A 19217-nucleotide genomic window follows, 5' to 3' on the forward strand; every position below is an offset into this window, starting at 1 on the left:
GGGGTTCCACTAGATGTCCTCCTTCTCACGGTGTCTGTCCCAGATCACTTCCTGTTTCCTTATATGGTCACCTTCCTCCTTGTTGCGTAATTGATTGTTTCCCCCACCTGTCTCCTGTTTCCCCATTATCCTTCTGTGTATAAATACCCAGTCTGTCTTAGTCTGTGTTACGGAGTCCTTGTTTAAATGTTACAGTTTCATGCCCGTCATCCTTATCTTGCCTTGCCTTGCGTTCGTGTCTTGTTTGTGTTTATGTTTTGATCTTCTGGTTTTGACCCTGCCTGGACTGTTTACCCTATTGGATTACCCCTTTAATAAACGACGTACCTGCTATTGGTTCCTTCTCCTGTGTTTCTATAACACATACCGTGACAGTAAGCTGTTCTAAAGCACTTATAAATGCACTTATGTGGTTCTATTTTAAGAATATTAAAGGGATAGTTCACCCAAAAATGGTTTAAGTTGTTCCAAACCTGTATGAGTTTCTTTCTTCTGCTGAACACAAAAAATGTTGAGTGAACAATCGTTTTAATTGTTTTTAGGTGGCTCATTCAAGGGCATAACCACTTTTTATATTTATTTTTATACAAATATGCAGAGCAAAGACAACTGTTATGGATGTAAAGTGTGGCAGTAAATTAAATCTCATTGGCACAACAAATATGAACAGTTTGTAATTATTTCTCAAAGTTTGTAATATGGAAAACACTGTTAGCGTATAAATTAATTAATGGTAATAAATATCTCTGAAGCAATTTGAGTCTGGTGTGATTGACCTAGTGAAATTAAGTTGAGAAAATATAATTATTTAAGTTGAGGAAACATAATTTTTTTAGGTGTTACCAATTGAAGTATTCTTTAAGTTGATCTAACTGTAGTAAAAATTAAAACAAGCAAGAAGAATCGCCTTTTCAGGTGCACAGCCGCAGTCAAAATCCCTGCACGTTGGAAACAAGAGGAAACCCCCGGGTTATTTGGAAGTAACATGTCTCAATGGGAATAAAAAGGGGCTATTTATGGCTGATCGGAAATGACGTGTCACAAAGATGGAAAGGAAATTGGTCAGCGGAAAAGGACAATCAATTTAATCATTTCTATTAGTGAACAACCTGGGAGGAGAGCATCTGGTCACATAGAGTTCTGTTCTTCCACTGGTTGTTGCCATTTTGATAAGGCTGCAAGTGTAGCCCTCTGAGTCTGGAGGGACAACAGTACGCCTTCTCCTTCCACTGCCACCTGCCAGTACAAATATACATTACAGCACATCAAAACCATATTGGGTCTTTACTGTATAATTAGGCTTTTATCTGTTGAAGCTAACTTGTGGGTCACAGAATAGAACAAGGTGGGTCGCACAAAGTCACTTGAATGCAGCTAAATTTGCATTTCAATGACAGACACACACACACTCACACAGTTCAGTCTAGGGCTGTACGAATGTGACGAGTGGGGCGGGGCCAAGAGCCGTGGAGTGATTGGGAAATGAGCGACACCTGCTCCACCGGTCTCGAGAACCACGGAGGAGATCGGAAGGATACAAAAGAGGAGCGACGACAGTAAAGGACGAGAGAGGACCAGGCCTGGGTTGTATTTTGTGTTTGTTTTTTATTTGTCCACCGCAGACTCCTTCGCCCTGCTCGATGGCACCGTGGATTCACCCCAGAGGGATCTTCGGTGGGGCGTCCCTCCTTCCTTCCAGGCTTCAGCACCAGTGTAACACATTAAAAACTTTACAATCACGGGAAGAAGGAGGCGGGAACTGGAAACCCACTTGTCACAACGATATAGCCCACCAACATTAATAACGAACTGCAATATCCTTAGTGTGATTTTCGAATTGCAATAAAGTCTGCGTGCGTTGCGTGTTTTGAAGCGCGGGCGCGAACGAGTTGTAACTGTTTAGTGAAGGTCATTAAAATGTTCTATCGGTCCGCATTATTAAAAGAGAAAAAACTTGCTCACTTCAATGCACTATATTCTGCATGAGATTGCATACACCAGAAAATTCCAATGTTATGAAAATGTTTTCATTCAGGAAACGGTTTGTAAAAAGCATTTCACATGTACAGGGTGAGCACAGCAGGGCACAAACGCAGGGTTAATTGTAACACTTCAAGATTTAAACATTTCCACATAAGAAAATGTACATAAAAAAAACTTAAAAAAAATAATTACTGCATTTATTGCTTCTTTAAAAACATACTGCATTTACTGTTACTTTAAAAACATATTGGGAGTAAATTTACTTTTGACGGTTAATGTCATTAAAATGCATTCAAACTATACTTTCAAAACACTCAAAAACATGATCGGGATGTCGTTACTTTCCTAAGAATAAATAATAATAAATATTTGAGACCTTCTGAAGAATTTTTCAATAATTGCACTTAAGAACACTCTTAAGAACTTTTTATTATTTATCTTAAGAATTTTCTTAACTTCTTTCTTAAGAAGATTTTCGTGAATCCGGCCCCAGGTCTGTAAGTTATATGAAAATATAAAAAGGCTAAAATGCTCTATAAGGCATAAAGTCCAAACGATCGTCAATGATCCTAAGCAGATGCTACACCTCTTATTTTGTTAAATGCACACAATGTATAGTTTATGTCATTACCTTTCCTGTTTCAAAAAATGCTTGAACACGTTTGACACATGGCTGGATTCAGACCAGTAACCTGGGCGGGTAGGTTATTTGTTACCATTTGATTAAGACAATTGCGTCCATCCAAAATTATATTCACAACTATACTGTTGTACATACTGTACATTCAAAATTCCGGAAATGATGAGATTTTTCTTTATTATTATTTGAATGAAATTAAAACTAAAATAATTTTCAAATCACAATGCAATATTTTATTCACAATGGAACATAAAATGTTCTACAAAATGTTTAAACTAAGAAACTGCTAAATTTTATGCAAAAAATGAGTTCATTTCAAATTTTATGCCTGCTACAGGTCTCAAAATAGTTGAGATCCTGCAAAACAATTGCATTTTCATTTTTAAGGTGGAGATCCCAAATGTACATTTTAAATGAATAAATGAAACAAGAAAATAGGTGGTAATTTGATTTCATTTTATTTTTGCCTGCAAGGGCAACTCAATTCCCACGTTTAACAAATGTTAAACAAATAGCATATTTGGAGCATACTTTATTACATTAACAATGATTGAGATAAATTGGTTGGTAAAAAAAAAAGTGGTTGGAAAAAAAAAAGGCTAGGGTGCAAAGATAATCTTTTCATGCTTAGTAACAGAATGTAAGCTGAAAAATCTTGAAATCATCAAAAATTGTATAGAAAGTTTAGGCAATATTAGCTATGCCAGTATATCCAGTTCCATGCAAGTCTTATGCACCTTATTGTTCAATGCAGAAGTAAGGCGTTTTCTGTAAATATGCTGTTGGGAGAGAATATGAGAATAATAATGAAGTGCAGTAAACAGGAAAGGTGGAGCTGGAGATTAAATGGTTCCTGGTGATTCCACATCTAATTCTTCACCTTTATTCCTAATTATTTTGCAATTAGCATGCATCTTGAAAGAAAGTTTAAAGTTGTGAAATTTGCCAAGTATGGTAACCCATACTCAGAATTGGTGCTCAACCCATACAAGTGCGCGCGCACACACACACAGCAGTGAAAAGTGAACAAACTGTGAACACACACCTGGAGCAGTGGGCAGCTATAGATCCAGCACCCAGGGAGCAACTGGGGGTTCAGTGCCTTGCTCAAGGGCACTTCAGCCTTGAGTATTGAGGGTGGAAGAGAGCACTGTTCATTAACTCCCTCCCAACTCCCAACTCCCAACTCCTGCCAGTACCAAGACTCAAACTGGCGACCTTCTGGTAAATAGTCCTGCTCTCTAACCATTAGGCCACAGCTGCCCCCAAATGAACACAGAGCGAGCCAGCCAGGATCTTTTCTTCAACACAAGTTTTTGTCTGACCCTGCTGACCCACTAAGCATTTTGCTGTCCAATGGTTATGTCTTAACTTTGCTATTTCTAATATTTCATTAGTTTTGAATATTTCTCATGGGCATTTAAAAATTTTGGACATTCTGTAATTTCATTTTATCTGTAAAATAAAACCTGCTTAATAATTATGCACACCTGAATATAAGGCATTTTTCACTTTCAGCCTTCATGAACAATTATTGAATTTAATAATGATTAAATGCAAGATTAATAGTAGTTATTAAGATAATTGGTACTCAATTTAATATCACAATTGGTACAGAAATAAATATTAAATACCACATTGATTTATGTGGGATCAAAGTACTTTTTCCCCACAAATCTCTGCTCAAATTATGATCTTTTGCGCTCAGAATTGTGGCAGAGAAATAACCCCATATGTTTTCCCCCACTCTAGCCTACTTGTGCATCTGTTGATTTCATCTTATGTGTACATTTTTTGGTTTTATTTGTTTACTTATTTCAACATCTAGGCTATCTGATTTTGCATGATGCTAACTATGATAAACTGCATTTAAAGTAATTTATTCCAAAATCATCAAATGGATGGGCAAACCAACAGATGCCCAGTGCCTGAGTGGTAGGTGTGGTTAAGGAGCCACTGTCATAAGGTCAATTTAAAAGGTTAGCTCATTGTTATCAGTTAAAAATCAAGCAGTTATGTCAGCTTATCAAATTTACTGCAGATAAACTCTCACTTACATTAAAAATGGTTGAATATATACAAAAAGATAAAGATCTTGAATGACTCCAGAGACAGACCAGTTCATCTTAGCCTAACAAGAAATCTGAATCTTCTTCATGTTAAGGAATTTCTAATCTTTTAAGGAATTGCTAATACTTCTATACTATTGCTTTATTTATTTTTTTATCAAACATCTCCAAGTCACCACACAAAAGGACTTTCTTCATGTCACCGTTTTCAGAGTTCAGTGACCAGCAGATCTTCTCCTCTAGCTATCTTTTCCAGGAGAAGAGCTTCTTTTTTAATATCCTCGAGTTCAACAATGCGGTCTTCAAATCCAGGGCGTTTCTCTTCCTTCTCTGTTTTGATCAGGATTTCAAGGTATTCTGCTGTGGAAAGAGATTTTGGCTTCAATGCAATCTCATCTAGTCTTTTCATGCAATCCGTGGACAATTTGATCAAATTCATTAGTTTGTCCTTAATTTTACAGAGATCCTTTTCAAGAGTTTCAAGCATTTGCTTTGTGTCCATGAACTCTCCTTTAGCCTCCATGAAGTTTTCTTTCAACTCTTTAATTGTTTTTGTCTCTACTTTTGTTTCATATGTCCACATGAAGTTTTCTCTTGAATGAAAAGAGTAATGGCAGTTTCCAGGGCAGATAATGCAGTGGTCATTCTCCATCACAGCACAAGTCTGCACGGGATCTTCTGCAGGGAGGAAGCAGTTGGAGTGACATGTGAAGAAGCAGTTGTTGCAATTCATGTTAAAACAGTTTGCAGGGGCACGGTTTGCTTTCATCACCTCTATCTCTTTTTCAAAATTCACATTTTGATCCATCTTGTCATTCTGATTTTTTAAACATTGCTGAAATCTTTTAATCTCACTCAGTTTAGAGAGACCAGCAGTTATTTGAGGGGTCAGGCTTGACATGGCTTTCTCAAGTCGCACTCGTTCCTCCAAGACCTGTATAGTCAGCATCAAATCTTTACTTTCAATGTTCCCCAGTGTCTTGAAAAAAGTCTTCATCTGTTTGAAGGTTGATGTCCACACAATCTCATCCAGAGTCTGATCATCTTCTTCATCATCATCTGAATCACTGCCAACGGTTGTATGTTGTTCTACCATATTGTCTGCATACACAGCTGTGTTGTTGAACTTGAAATGGGTGGGCTGTCCCTTTGTATTCTTTTTACAGGGCAGATCTGCTGCTTTAATGGCTTCTAGAACTGGGACGTCTTTACTATCTGCAAATGTCACCAAAATAATTATGTTCTCTGCCATGTCTTTTCCGAAAATTGATAAGACTGAATCAAATATATACTTCTGGTTTGCACTCAGGCGGACAAGAGAAGCCTGGACAACTAGGCAAACCGCATCAATGTGATCAATTCCCAAAGGGCTACAAAGAAAGCTTTTGACCTGCTTTGTAATCAGTTTATCATGTTTGATTCCTTTAGTATCCCCAAATCCAGGTGTATCTACGATTGTGAGAGAGTAGGGGATCTGAAAGCCAGGCTGACTGTACAGTTCATAAGATGAAACATTAGGTGTCTGACTCTCAGCCTGTGTGCGATTGGTCACTTCATTGATTAGTTTGAAGCGATATGGATCCTGCCACTTTACTCCTAGTATGTAGTTGACCATCACATTGATGAGTGTGGTTTTTCCTGCACCTGTCGATCCCAACAGAAGAATTACTTTGTTTTTCACATCCTCCACTTTTCTTCCAAAGGTGTACTGATTAAAATCATCCTCTTTCATTTTTTGGTGTAGTTCCAGTCTATAAATTGAAGGATTCCCCTTGTGTATACGTGAAGATCGATTTTTGAACGAACCACTTCCAACCTCAACTGAATGTTTACCCTTCAAACATGCAGAAAACACTGTTTCTGAGCTAGGGAGACTCATTTCATCATTAACACAAACTGCTGAAACTTTGACTGTGTAATCGGTGTCTCTTTTCAGTTCATGAAGAATGCACTCCCTGTTTGTAGATTTGACAGACTTCCAAGGTTTTTCATTTTCCTGATCCTTTGTGCATTCTCTGAATTCCAACACGTATCCAGTGACCAGAACATCCTTACCCACAGATGCAGGAACTTCCCAGACTACAGTTGCTGACTCAGATTTTACTTGTTTTACTGTAGGTGCTCCAGGAGGAGCACATGGATGAGTCCTGAAGAATGATGTTGTGTCACTTGTCAGACTTACTCCTGGACGACACACAGCCTTGCAGGTAAAACAATATTCTTTATGTGGTTGTAACTGCTTGACAGTGACCTGATCAACAACTCCATCAGTATACAGCTCTGTCCATTCAGAGCTCTGTGCAGACTGATATGAAATACAGTATGAGTCCACACAGCTAACACCACGATCAGGGGGTTTGATTTGCAAATGAATGCAGTCATGCTCAGCACTCAAGAAAACCGGCATTGGTGGTTTAGAGGGAAGCTCATACTGTGAGCTGATGAGTCTCCCTCTTTCATAAACATGAATGGAAGAGGCAGTGCTGAGTTCATCTGGGATTGATGCAATGCAGAATTCAATGTTTTCTTTTCCTTTATTGGCTTCTTTGAAATCTAGGAAGGACTGGATGTTTTCTCTGGTAAATGCTTTTACATCCTCTGAGCAAAACCATTTCTCTGTCTTTGAAGAGTTTAGATTATAACTTACTTGCTTTTCATTGTTACAGGATTGTTCCTTAAGGTAATTTCCCAAGTCTGAAAGGTACGGTTCGTCTTCATTTAAGGATGAGAATGCGAAAGCTATCACATAGTTATTGGATGCTTTCAAGACAACTTTGTCCAGATTGTTGCTAGATGAAATAACAGGGACATCTTTCATGACATCAAGGTAAGATCTAACAACATTCATCTCTCGCTCTCGCTCGTTTAGATACTTGGTTAGCAGAGCCCCCTTAAATGGGGATCTTTCATTTCTGTTCAAATAATCTGCAAGCTCCTGTTCCTCTTTTCCTCCACTCCTTATGGATGGAAGTAGCCTGCTGAGATGTTTTTGAAGAACGGTTTTGTACTCTGAGAGAAGATCTTTACATTTTCTGATCTTGTCATTGATTTCAGGGAATTGAATGGCAATATCGTCCCTCATCAGGTCTTGACATTGAATCTTAAAATCATCCAGTTTATCCATGATCTTTTGGGCATGTCGTATTAGGTTAACATTTATCTCCCTGACTAACTGAGCAGCTGCCGAATCTAGTTTTTTCAGAGGGTAAAGCCAAGCGGTCAGGGGCACAGCTTTCTCTCCATGTTCTCCCAACAGTTTTGGTAGCTCTGAGTACACCTTGATGGCATCTACATAGGAGACTGGATTGTTGTCCAGGGCAAAATCTCCATGAAAAGTGCAGGTGAACTTTTTAATTTTCTCTCGTTCCATTTCATTCATTTTCAAAGATGCCTGACCTTTTATTGATATTGAAGGTATATTTTTAATTGACGCTTGGAGGTCACCTTGTATCTCTTGATGGTTTTCATTAGACAAAACTTCACGATCAAAAATAAAAAAAGCTTGAGCTCCATACATTAGAGCTGTAACAACATGTGTGGCCGAGCCCTCCTGAAATACATTGCAGTGTTTTACATTTCCTGCACCAAGATGCTCCATAGTTAACTGCTCGTAACGTGTAGTTGTCCGATACTGCAAGGTGACTCGAGACTGATGTTTGGACTTCTTGTTGTCATTTAAATAGTCTGCTGATCCTTTAACACTGACTAATCCACTCAGAAAGCTGGCTTCAAGAGATGCAGAAACTTTTAGAGCTGCTGCTTTGTCCTCACTAGAGTCTGAGGCAATTATTTTGAAGCCAGTTTTTGGCTGTGGCCGATTGTTAATATTCTTCTTCAGCATTTCAAAGTCCCAGAGAGTTATTCCTTTAAATAATATATATATGAACAGTTAAAAAAATGAAAGAAAGAAAGAAAGAAACTTGTTACTATCAAACAAATCAAATTTAATTTCAGTTTCTGTCTCCTAAGGCCAGCACATTTATCCTCTGTAATATGCTTATGTTTTGTTGATATCCTTAGGCTTGTTAATTACTCAGTTAATTACTGTTGTATCTTCACAAGGACACCGTTATGCAATCCTAAAGGCTGGAGTAGTCATAAATATGTATAAATATCATACATGTTGTTGTACCATAGAATATGGGGGTCTTTCATAGATCGTTGATCTTCTGTGGTGTTATGCTTTTTAAACAATTGTAAACGAGGGGGTTTTACTGCACATACAGTAGGTTGACATCCAGAATGGGTAATACCGCCGCCGGAGTGCCGCTGCACTAACTGCAAGTTATTCGCGTTTTAAAATAATTTGCGAAACTACCGCCAGGTGGCGCAAAGGGACAGATTGTGAAATGAATGTAATTGTAAAATAAGATAAAAGGAGGAATTAAAACAAAAATAACATTATGATATAACATTGTAAAATCCTTAAAAAACATATATATATATATATATATATATATATATTTTGCAGTGAGTTAATTTCAAAACATAGGCTACAGTCTACTCATCAAAAAAAAAAGAAGAAAAAAAAGACTTTTACACAAAGGCTTTTATACATGCTATTGTTATTAAACATACATTAAACAAGGCCTCTATATATATATATATATATATATATATATATATATATATATATATAGGCCTTATAAAAAGCTAAATGTGTTCATTTTGCTTCATTCTCGGTTTAGTGAAATGAGAGCGGTCCAGCATTTAGCAATAATTATTATTAAGTCTGTTATTATTCTTGATTTTTCAAACTGCTAACACTTTGCATTTTTGAATTATGCCTTTACTGTGAGACCAAAAATGTAGTATTACCTGTTTCAGCTGTTTGATCGCGCTGGTGCCTCGCGCACATATTCACTGGAAACAGCAGTCGTTCACCGTGACATTCGCCTTGAGCAGCGGTCCACTTTGGCATATTTTTGCTCATTATGATTTTTTTCCGTCGATACTGAAACACACGTGAACTACAAAGCCTATTTTACCTCATGAATAATAGTTAAACTTCAAATGGGCAACATCACGAATATGGAAACGGATTTCTCCTGAATGAGAGAGCCCAACCATACCTTACGTTTCGCTTTAAATTATTATTATTTTTTAAATTTTGTTTCTTTATAGCTAAGCCTATATTATTATATAGCCTACTGCAATTATGTTTATCCATTAGACTTATTGTCACGATCATCAGCTGGAGTGCCCAGAAACTCCAATAGAAGGCACTCCACTCACAAATAATTGTTTTTATTGTGAATGTACACAAATAAAGGCAAACCTTTAACAATTTGGATTATCTTTATGACTAAACGGAGTCCTAAACAAATCAAGTGATTGCAGCCGTGCATCATGCACACACTGTTTATCATAATAAAATAGAGTCAAGTCAAACATGAAGAAAAAAAAAAACACATACTGCTCAGTTTGAATATTAAAATATGTTCCAATAAGTCTTATCACCTTACCGCTGTAATGTTATGCAAAACATTTAGTTTTACGTGGATATCTGAACGTGAGTGAAGTACATAATAAATAATAATTTGGCATTCAAATACATCAAGAATACGGAAAGATTTGATTTTGTGTCGAATGAGAGACCCAACGTTGGTTTCAGTTTCGTTTTAGCCTAAATTATTTAGGCTATATTTGTCTTGTCGTTAATATTGCTATAGCTTCTTATATTTAAATTCTTGCTCTTTTCTAAATGCTGTTAATTGAAAGGATTTGTTGTGGAGTGAGGGGGACTAAAATAGCCTAGCTATGTTTATAGTGTTTATTATAGCCTAATGTTTGTAAACATTTTGTGTCTGCATTAGGTCTATTTCTAAATGAAATAATAATCTTTTTTTTCTCTAAAAACACTTTTTTTATAAATGCTTAGCGTATTTCAACCATGCAGCAAACATTTTAAATATTTTAATACATTACTGAAAATAAATAAATAAATGATTTTTAAACCATTTCACAGATTATTAATCAGTCAAAATCAGCTGATACAGTTTGCTGCATTCATTCACACTCAGAAACCAGTGACTGTGAATGAATCAGCAGAGCTTGTACAAGCTTTTGTCATCGTTGAATCTTTCTCAGACATTTACAAACGTCGAAATTGGGTTGCGCATCAATCTGTGCATGATGGTGTCCAGTGCCCCCGGCGAGCAGAGCTTCTCAAAGTTGGGAATAATCAAAGGAGAGTAAAATCAAAACTTGCTGGTGATCAGTGTTGTGCTAGTTACTAAGAAATAGTAACTAGTTACAGTTACTAGTTACTTCATTCAAAAAGTAACTCAATTACTTCGTTGATTACTTACACCAAAAAGTAATGCATTACTGTTAAAAGTAACTTTTTAGTTATTTTTTTAAAGATCGTTCTTTAATGTTCCCATTAATGCCCTTTTATGCGTTAGGGTCTATACAAACACAAAACTGACTTAAACAGAAAGTCATTTTTAAACACTATTTTGATTAAATCAGGCCAGCACAAACTGAATATTGTATATCACAAGGATTTCTGAAATAAATAACAAAACACCTGAATAATATATTCAGAATCAAAAACTAAAGTGGCTTCTGCATCATAAAAGCTGTTGTGTTGAGCCCTTAAAAATGTTCCTTTCACAGCTTAAGGCCTGGTTCACACGGGACGATTTTAAAATTGTGGGCCGATTTTCCAAACCTGAGAGACCCCACACACGGCGATAAAAAATCACGGGTCTAACAGTTTTGGTCGTTCAGTGTGTGGTGTGCAGCCACACGGCAATATCAACACATCACACAGGAACCGATTTGACTCCCGAGCATTCCCAGGTCAGACGGGAAATCTCACAAAATCCCTCGAGATCAAACGTGACTCAGAGTAAACAATCATGGCGGACGAAGAGGATGCAGTGGCCGTAGTTTGTGCTTTGTTTTTAACGGAAAAAAAAACATAAGAAAAACAAGAAAAGGTGATGGTCAAAGAGGCGGAGACAACGCGAGCATGGACTATACTTGCTACATCATGATATGGAGGTAATATGTTGTTTTATCTCATAGAAATGTTGTTACGTACTACACAGATTAATAACCGTTGAAATAAACATTCATATATTCGTTTCCATGTACTCTGGTGGACTGCAGTTGTGGATGTAGTTATGCACATCGACTTTATTTGTATTTGTTATATTTGTTATATTATATACGCCGGCTGTTTTGATTTTGTTTCCTGGTACTTCCTCACCGCCTCGTCACCTCGCTTTCTGATTGGCTACACGCCACAGTCCACAGGCTGCGTGATTGTTTGTCCTCGGGGGACACCACACACGAGAAGAAATCGGGCCAAATAAATCCAACATGTTGGATATCCCCGATTTGAGATCGGAGCGGTCCCGACGTTCTTCCGAGCAGAGGAGAGCAGTCTTAACACACCACACACGGCAGGAATATTTGATCAGATTATTTTACGATAATCGGAGCATCCTAAGATTGAAGATAGAAGGGGTGAATCGGGGCTAAAATCGGCCTAATTATCCTGCCGTGTGAACCAGCCTTAAGTATGAAAACTATCAACAATGTACAACATAACACAAAACATTTTGAAATAAATAAATGAAATCAATCTGAATTATTCAGAATCATTACAGAATCATTATCTCGGATTTGTAAACTCACGGCGTTGTGGCACCGCCCCCACCGGCAGATTAATTTCTGTTTATTAAACATTATCTTTTCATAGTCTCATATGAGACCATGATAAGCTTTTTAGCGTTTATTTTACATTAATCACCAATAGGATGAGACACCACCGCCTGTGTTTTTTAGCCTAAAATAAAAGCTAAAATGAAGAAGAAAAATAGGTAAAAAGCAATACAAAACAAATAATGTGCTGGTTATGTAATCATTTCTTTTCTAACTGAATGTATTGTTATAATAGGCCTAATTATTTAATAATAACATTAACAGTGAAGCGTGCATCTACCTCTGTTTGGAGCTTAGTATAATAAAATCAACAAAAAGAATACTACACAAAACATTTCCAAAACTGTAAAAGGATATTTAAAAATAAGGCATTAATGAATTATTTTATGACAAACATTTTTACTGTCTTAAGTGCACTCATTGATTAAGCCTATACATTTTTTAATAATAATAATAAAAACAATTTATTTTTATCATTATTATATATTATTATACAGTTTATGCATAATACATTTTTATCTAAAATGACTTACAAAAGAGGAACAAATTACTCCAGAGTCAGTCACAATGCCAGGTTTATTTTATAATAATAATCAAGTGCTAAGATTATCACAAATTAAACAAGATTTTGATGCACATCTTTCTTATTAAATCGTTGTATTCCACCTCTTACTACACTTGAAAAAGAATCACTTATGACACTTTGCTGTAGACCTCTTCCACATAATAATATTCATTAAAACTGTATGTTAACACGTAGGAGCTTGCTGCATGAATCCGTGAGTACAGTTTATAAATCCGAGGGAACGGATTGCGAAAGCGTGCGCACGGATTATGAATTCGCGGGTACAGATTCAAAAACCGAGGGTACGGTTTACAAAATCTGAGCGCACGGATTGTTAATCCGTGGGCACGATTTGTTAAACCAAGGGAACAGTTTATGAATTTGTGAGTACGGTTTATGAACTGACAGTACGGATTGCAAAACCATCGTCACGGAATAATTCTTTTTCTCCTACAGGTGACGTGCGGGGCTCCGTACATTCGAACCAGAAAGACACAGCTCAAATTTCACCAAAATGTTTTTGTCTTTATGCTGAACTAATGTAAAATAGTGAGCATATTTCCACTCATCTTGCGCTCGCCTTGACTAGTCGCCATGACTGCCGCACATACTTTAATAAACGGAAACACGCCCACAGTGCGTTTTCGTCTTCACAGTGGTTGGCTTCCACCAATCCTGACCTACAATGCGTCGCTGCTGCAAACAGGTTAGGCTGTAGGCTATACTTCAGCCAAAATGTATTAATTAAAAAAAGTAACGGACAATGAACCATGTGGTAACAGAGTTAATTTATTTAAAAAGTAATGTGTTACAGTATTAGTTAGTCAAAAGTAACTGCGTTACAGTAACGCATTTCTAATAAGGCGTTACTGCCCAACACTGCAAATAACAATGATTTTCAAAAAATAATGATTAATTATAAATTGATAATTTGTTAATATCATTATGGTCTTGTGAAAATAATAATATGGGCTGCGAGAAAATAATAAATTCAAAGAGTAGTGCTGCTGAGTGCAGGCATGTTTCAGTTCAGTAACACACCGTTCCTCAGAGCCAAAACACAGACCCAATTCTGTTCAGCTGGAGGGGGTTGGGTTTTTGGGGTTAGTTATGCATGGCTTGTGGGGGTCGAGATAAAGGTGTGAATTGCTCTTTCATATAGACAGTGTCTTATGAGGCTTTCAGATTTGCTGAACAGGTTTATATAGGACTGTTGTTTCGGTTATATTTTAAAAAATGGTCTGCCCCCACATAAGATTTTTCTAGTTTTAGTTGTTCATTTGTTATATTAAACTAATCAGAGGTTTATATTAAATATAAAGGGAGATACGGACTGCAGCAGGTTTGAAAGTTTGAGAGTGTGAAATATAAACAAAAAACAAACAAAAACATGGCGAAAAAAGGTTTTACAAGAGAGGGGGCGATTGATCTGATCTTTGATGACACCTGGGAAGAGACTGAACATAATTCTTCGGACCCGGAGACTTTATTCAGACGTTGAGGAGGTGTATGCTGCTGGCTTTGATCCAGTCGTGGATTGGTAAGTGAAGCTTATTTGTTTCTTTCTGAAGAATCGATGAGAAATTAATAAAATAGTCAGACTCTGTGTTTCTGTTCGGAAAAAAAACACTGTTTCACACACTTATATGTGCGTTGCACACACATGTAAGCGCATACGTGCATGCATGCTTTCATATTTGCTCATGTAACGTTAGCGATATGTGTATGCGTTCGTGTGCATGCATGCATACATATTTGTGTGTATGTAAGTGCATGGACATATCTCTCTCTCTCTCTATGTGTGGTGTGTGTGTGTATGCGAATGTGTCCAACACTGCTGATGATGAAGCTAGGTCAGTTAGCGGAGTCATGCTGTTGTGAAGCGGGAGCTGCTGACGGAGGATTCCACTTGGTCTTAAAGCCTTCCTCAAACGCTACGCCCACAAATAACAATGATTTTCGCAAAAATAATGATTAATTATCAATTGATAATTTGTCATAGTATGGTCTGATGAAAATAATAATATGGGCTGCGAGAAAATAATGAATACAAAGAGTAGTGCTGCTGAGTGCAGGCATGTTTCAGCCCAGTTACATGAGAACACACCGTTCCTCAGAGCCAAAAAACAGTTAAAAGTCAAACAGTCAAAAAAGAGTTCAGTTCGAGATAAAGGTGTGAATCTCTTGGTCTTTCATATGGACAGTGTCATATGAGGCTTTCAGACTTGCAAAGCAGGTTTAGATAGGACTCATCATTTTGGTTTTAGGACAGTTTGAAAAAAGGTTTGATCCACTTCAAATGTTGACTACTATATAGTGCAATTATAGTTTATTAGTTATTATAACTTAATTTCAGAGGAAGTTGCCTTAACTCAAAAAAAAAAAAAATGCAAATTCATTTTGCATTCATTTTTTTTTGTCTACACAATATTTTTTAGAATGTGAAATATAAATTCTTACAGTTTTTCTAAATCCCAAACAGAGCCCAGACATCAGTAAAGTATCTGTCTATGAACATGTTTTATAGGTTATTTTAGATTTGGGAATTGTGCAGGTTTAATTTATTTGTTTCTTTTTTTAATTAAGCCTAAATAATGGGAGCAAAATTATACAGTGCCTCACGTTTTACGAAAATAATTAATAAAACAAAGTGATTTGTCAAAATAAAGGACAGGTAACAAATAACAAAGTAGTGCGTGACAAAACGGAAACACGCCCACAGTGCGTTTTCGTCTTCACAGTGGTTGGCTTCCACCAATCCTGACCTACAATGCGTCGCTGCTGCAAACAGGTTAGGCTGTAGGCTATACTTCAGCCAAAATGTATTAATTAAAAAAAGTAACGGACAATGAACCATGTGGTAACAGAGTTAATTTATTTAAAAAGTAATGTGTTACAGTATTAGTTAGTCAAAAGTAACTGCGTTACAGTAACGCATTTCTAATAAGGCGTTAGATTTGGGAATTGTGCAGGTTTAATTTATTTGTTTCTTTTTTTAATTAAGCCTAAATAATGGGAGCAAAATTATACAGTGCCTCACGTTTTACGAAAATAATTAATAAAACAAAGTGATTTGTCAAAATAAAGGACAGGTAACAAATAACAAAGTAGTGCGTGACAAAATGCATGCTATTTTATTAAAGGAATTTTAAAATAAAAATTAGAGAAAGACCTAATACGTGAGAATATTGACATTTTGCACATTAATCCATGTAGCCTAGCTCACTAAAATAGGCTACTCTTTTAATGCTCCGATGCAAAGGAAATAATTCATATAATATAAATTAGGGTTCTTAACCTTTTTGATGTCGGGGCCCAAATTTTACAGTACAAAGTGGCCCAGGGCCCAATCAAATATTAGCACTGTATTGGTTTATTGATCTCACCCTTGGTTTGATTTTTATTCAATAACTAAATGAAATCCACTTTCAGTTTAACATTTAATTATTATTGTGAATATAAACCTGCACATACAACAAGATGCCAAACACAGAACAATTCAGGGAACAAATCAATCTGCATCAAGAGCAAAATTAAAAGGCTCAAGTCAGGCATATTGACACAAAAAAAAATCTGTAAGATTTGACAGATTTTACTTACAAAATAAAAAATAAAAAAATTATATAAGTTGTAAATGAAAATTGAAATAAAGTAAAAATGAAAAAATATAGCTTTATAATCTGCAAAATGGGCTGCTTTTTATTCTTTCTAGCAACTGATGCTGTATGTCTGCGGCCATGGCCGTGATATGATTTGGTCTCCCCTTTTCCACTCTAAAAATGTATCCACCTGTTCCACACACACTCCGTCTGCAGTGCTTATGCAGTCTGTGTGTGTTATGTATGTGGTGCAAAAGCAGCACAGACTCACTGTGCTTTCACACAGGACGCATTTGCAGTCTGCCATCCGCGGCTGTTTAAGCCACGAAACACAACATTTGTACATTATTTTGATTTCAAATCATGTAAAAAAAAATATATATATATAAATAATTAAATAAAAGCTTTTTCATGAATGTGATACTCTTTTATCACAGTACAGTAACAATCTTTCATAGACATATTTAAATTCAAATATAAACAACGTATTACTCATGCATTTGACTTCTAGGTTTGTATAATAAGTTGCTCAAGCAAGCGGCAACACATTTAAACTCAACATTTAGCCTAATTTTCTTGTTAGGAAATCACAAATATTTAAAATTAAAACTCACCACTGACAGAAACAGTTGGCTCTCGTGCCTTGTGAATTTAAATCTTTATTACAAACAATCCCACAGGTCTTAATGAACTTTGTTTTTCTGTCTCCATAAGTACAAGTGCATATATTGTGTTTCCTTGTTTACCTAAAGGTGCTCTTTTTCTTGTTTTAAACCTAGCCAAAAAGCCATATGTTGTCTGTGAAACACAGTAGGCTTTAATTGTATTGTGAATGTATTGTGAAATGACTGCATTTCCGTGTCAATCCATGTTCATTTTTACTGCGAACAATGCGCTGTCATTTTAATTCAGCGCGTGTAGCACAGCAAAAATAGACTCGGTACATGTGGATCAGAAGCACAGCGGTAGGATTCGCGAGACCACGTGATTTGTTGGTCCAACACTACAGTCTATGATCCAACATTGTTTTTCTTTTTGTTCTAACATGGTTGGCTAAATGTTAATGTTTTATCTGGTTTAATTATGTTTATTCCAGTCATGCAACTCCTGCAATTAAACTCGAAACCACTTACTTTTTTAATTGTCCTTGTAAAAAGGATCTGTGGTGTCATATAATAATGTGAGGTTTTTAAACTTTAAGAATGAACCTCTTAGCCTTCTAGCATGAATATAGTAATGTGAAATATGATTGGGAGTCTGCACAGGGTGTTTATTTTGAAATGCACATGATTTTTATTTTTTTTTTACCTGTATTTTGTATTTGCTGTGCGGTTTGGACGCGGGGTGCGTCAGAAGCATAGGTCAGAAGGCGCCTATCTTTAGTGAAGCAGTGCGGAGAGCAGCTTCTGGGATGCTTTTGAAAAGTGCCACGGAGCGTCTGGTGTAAACACAAGCATAGACTAGAGTGACCGCGATCAGCTCCGGTAGCCGCGTCGGAGCCGTAACGCACCACAGACGTGTGCAGTGGAAATCAGGGGTGAAATTGGCATAACTTTTGCTACAGGCTACAGTCTGGCTACGGTTGACTGAGTGTCTTCTTCTGCTTATTAGCGCTTGTTAAACAACAGAGGCATCACTGCCACTAGTGGTGGGATGGTGTATTGTAACTGTCTCATGGATAACAGTGGTCATTTTGGTGTCTTCTGTCTGTAACTTGTTTGGTACCGCGGCCCACAGGTGAAAAACGTAATGTTTTTTGCGGCCCTCCAGGTGGTGCTCACGGCCCAAGCGTGGGCCGCTGCCCTATGGTTAAGAATAGGTGATATAAATAATGCTGCAGTGCACACCTCCTAAATGTGTCAAATCTAAAATATGTACCATGTAGATTAAAGAAAATATAAGCACAGGCTCATAGGCTTGACATTTATTCTGCTTGAATTCGTTCTAAGAAACGCACATAACTTCATAACTTTCATCTGTGAATATTAAATATTTAAAATAGTGTTTTTGTTCATTTTCCCTGACTGAAGCAGTCAAATGTAACACATCAGTGAGGCAAAACTGACTTCTATTTGTGAAAATGTGCTTTGATGCGCTTGTTTGATAACTTGTGGTTAAAGCGCCACTATGCACTTTATAGACGCCGCGGCGGCGGTACCCGCGGCAGTAGAAGGGGCGTTTTGGTATGCCACCTACTGTAGTGTTTTTTCTGATGGGGTTTGTATCATCACAAGAAAATTTTTTAATGGCTATTTAAAAGTGTTGTCATATATTAGATAATGTTTAGGAAAAACGGAAACTGAAATGTTCACCATAATTTCCATTCCCTCAAATCCATATATGTATGTCAACTCATGTCACTCTTGATTTATTAATGTGATTTTATTACCTGGAATGAGAGCATCGGTCCTGCAGTCATACAGCATTCCCAGCTGAAAAGGTCGGCCAAGACAAGCGAGTTCTATAGTGCCAGAGTCAGACATGTTTCTGAAATATGCCTTCCCGTTCTACAAAATAAATCATATGTATATTGAAATTAGGATGATTAAAATGTTTAATCTAATTAATAACACAATGTAGTGATTAATATAAAAATCTAATTCAAATTTGTCTGAGAAATTGCCCGTTAAATTACTAACTGTTAAATTACATTAAGCGGTGCATAATGTATTTTGAAAGCTCTG

General features: G+C 36.7%; 1 protein-coding gene across 15 annotated transcripts in view; it reads right to left on the reverse strand.

The window, feature by feature from the left end:
- The window catches only part of LOC113046776 (uncharacterized), a 42244-nt gene that overhangs the window by 12192 nt on the left and 10835 nt on the right, over positions 1 to 19217 (reverse strand). For 9 of the 15 annotated variants that reach the window (XR_003276164.1, XR_003276160.1, XR_003276162.1 and 6 more), the window contains 2 exons: positions 18923 to 19040; positions 1110 to 1236 (listed from right to left, as the gene is read on the reverse strand). Coding sequence is in view for 2 of the 15 variants with exons in the window: in XM_026207745.1 (XP_026063530.1) it covers positions 4901 to 8556; positions 18923 to 19016 (3750 nt within the window). In the remaining 13 variants the exon portion in view is untranslated. Of the gene's footprint in view, positions 1 to 1109; positions 1237 to 4195; positions 8557 to 18922; positions 19043 to 19217 lie in introns of those variants that run through there. The other 6 variants (XM_026207745.1, XM_026207744.1, XR_003276169.1 and 3 more) reach the window with 3 other exon arrangements.

This window comes from Carassius auratus, chromosome 28 (assembly GCF_003368295.1).
Source record: "Carassius auratus strain Wakin chromosome 28, ASM336829v1, whole genome shotgun sequence".
Taxonomy (NCBI): Eukaryota; Metazoa; Chordata; class Actinopteri; order Cypriniformes; family Cyprinidae; genus Carassius; species Carassius auratus.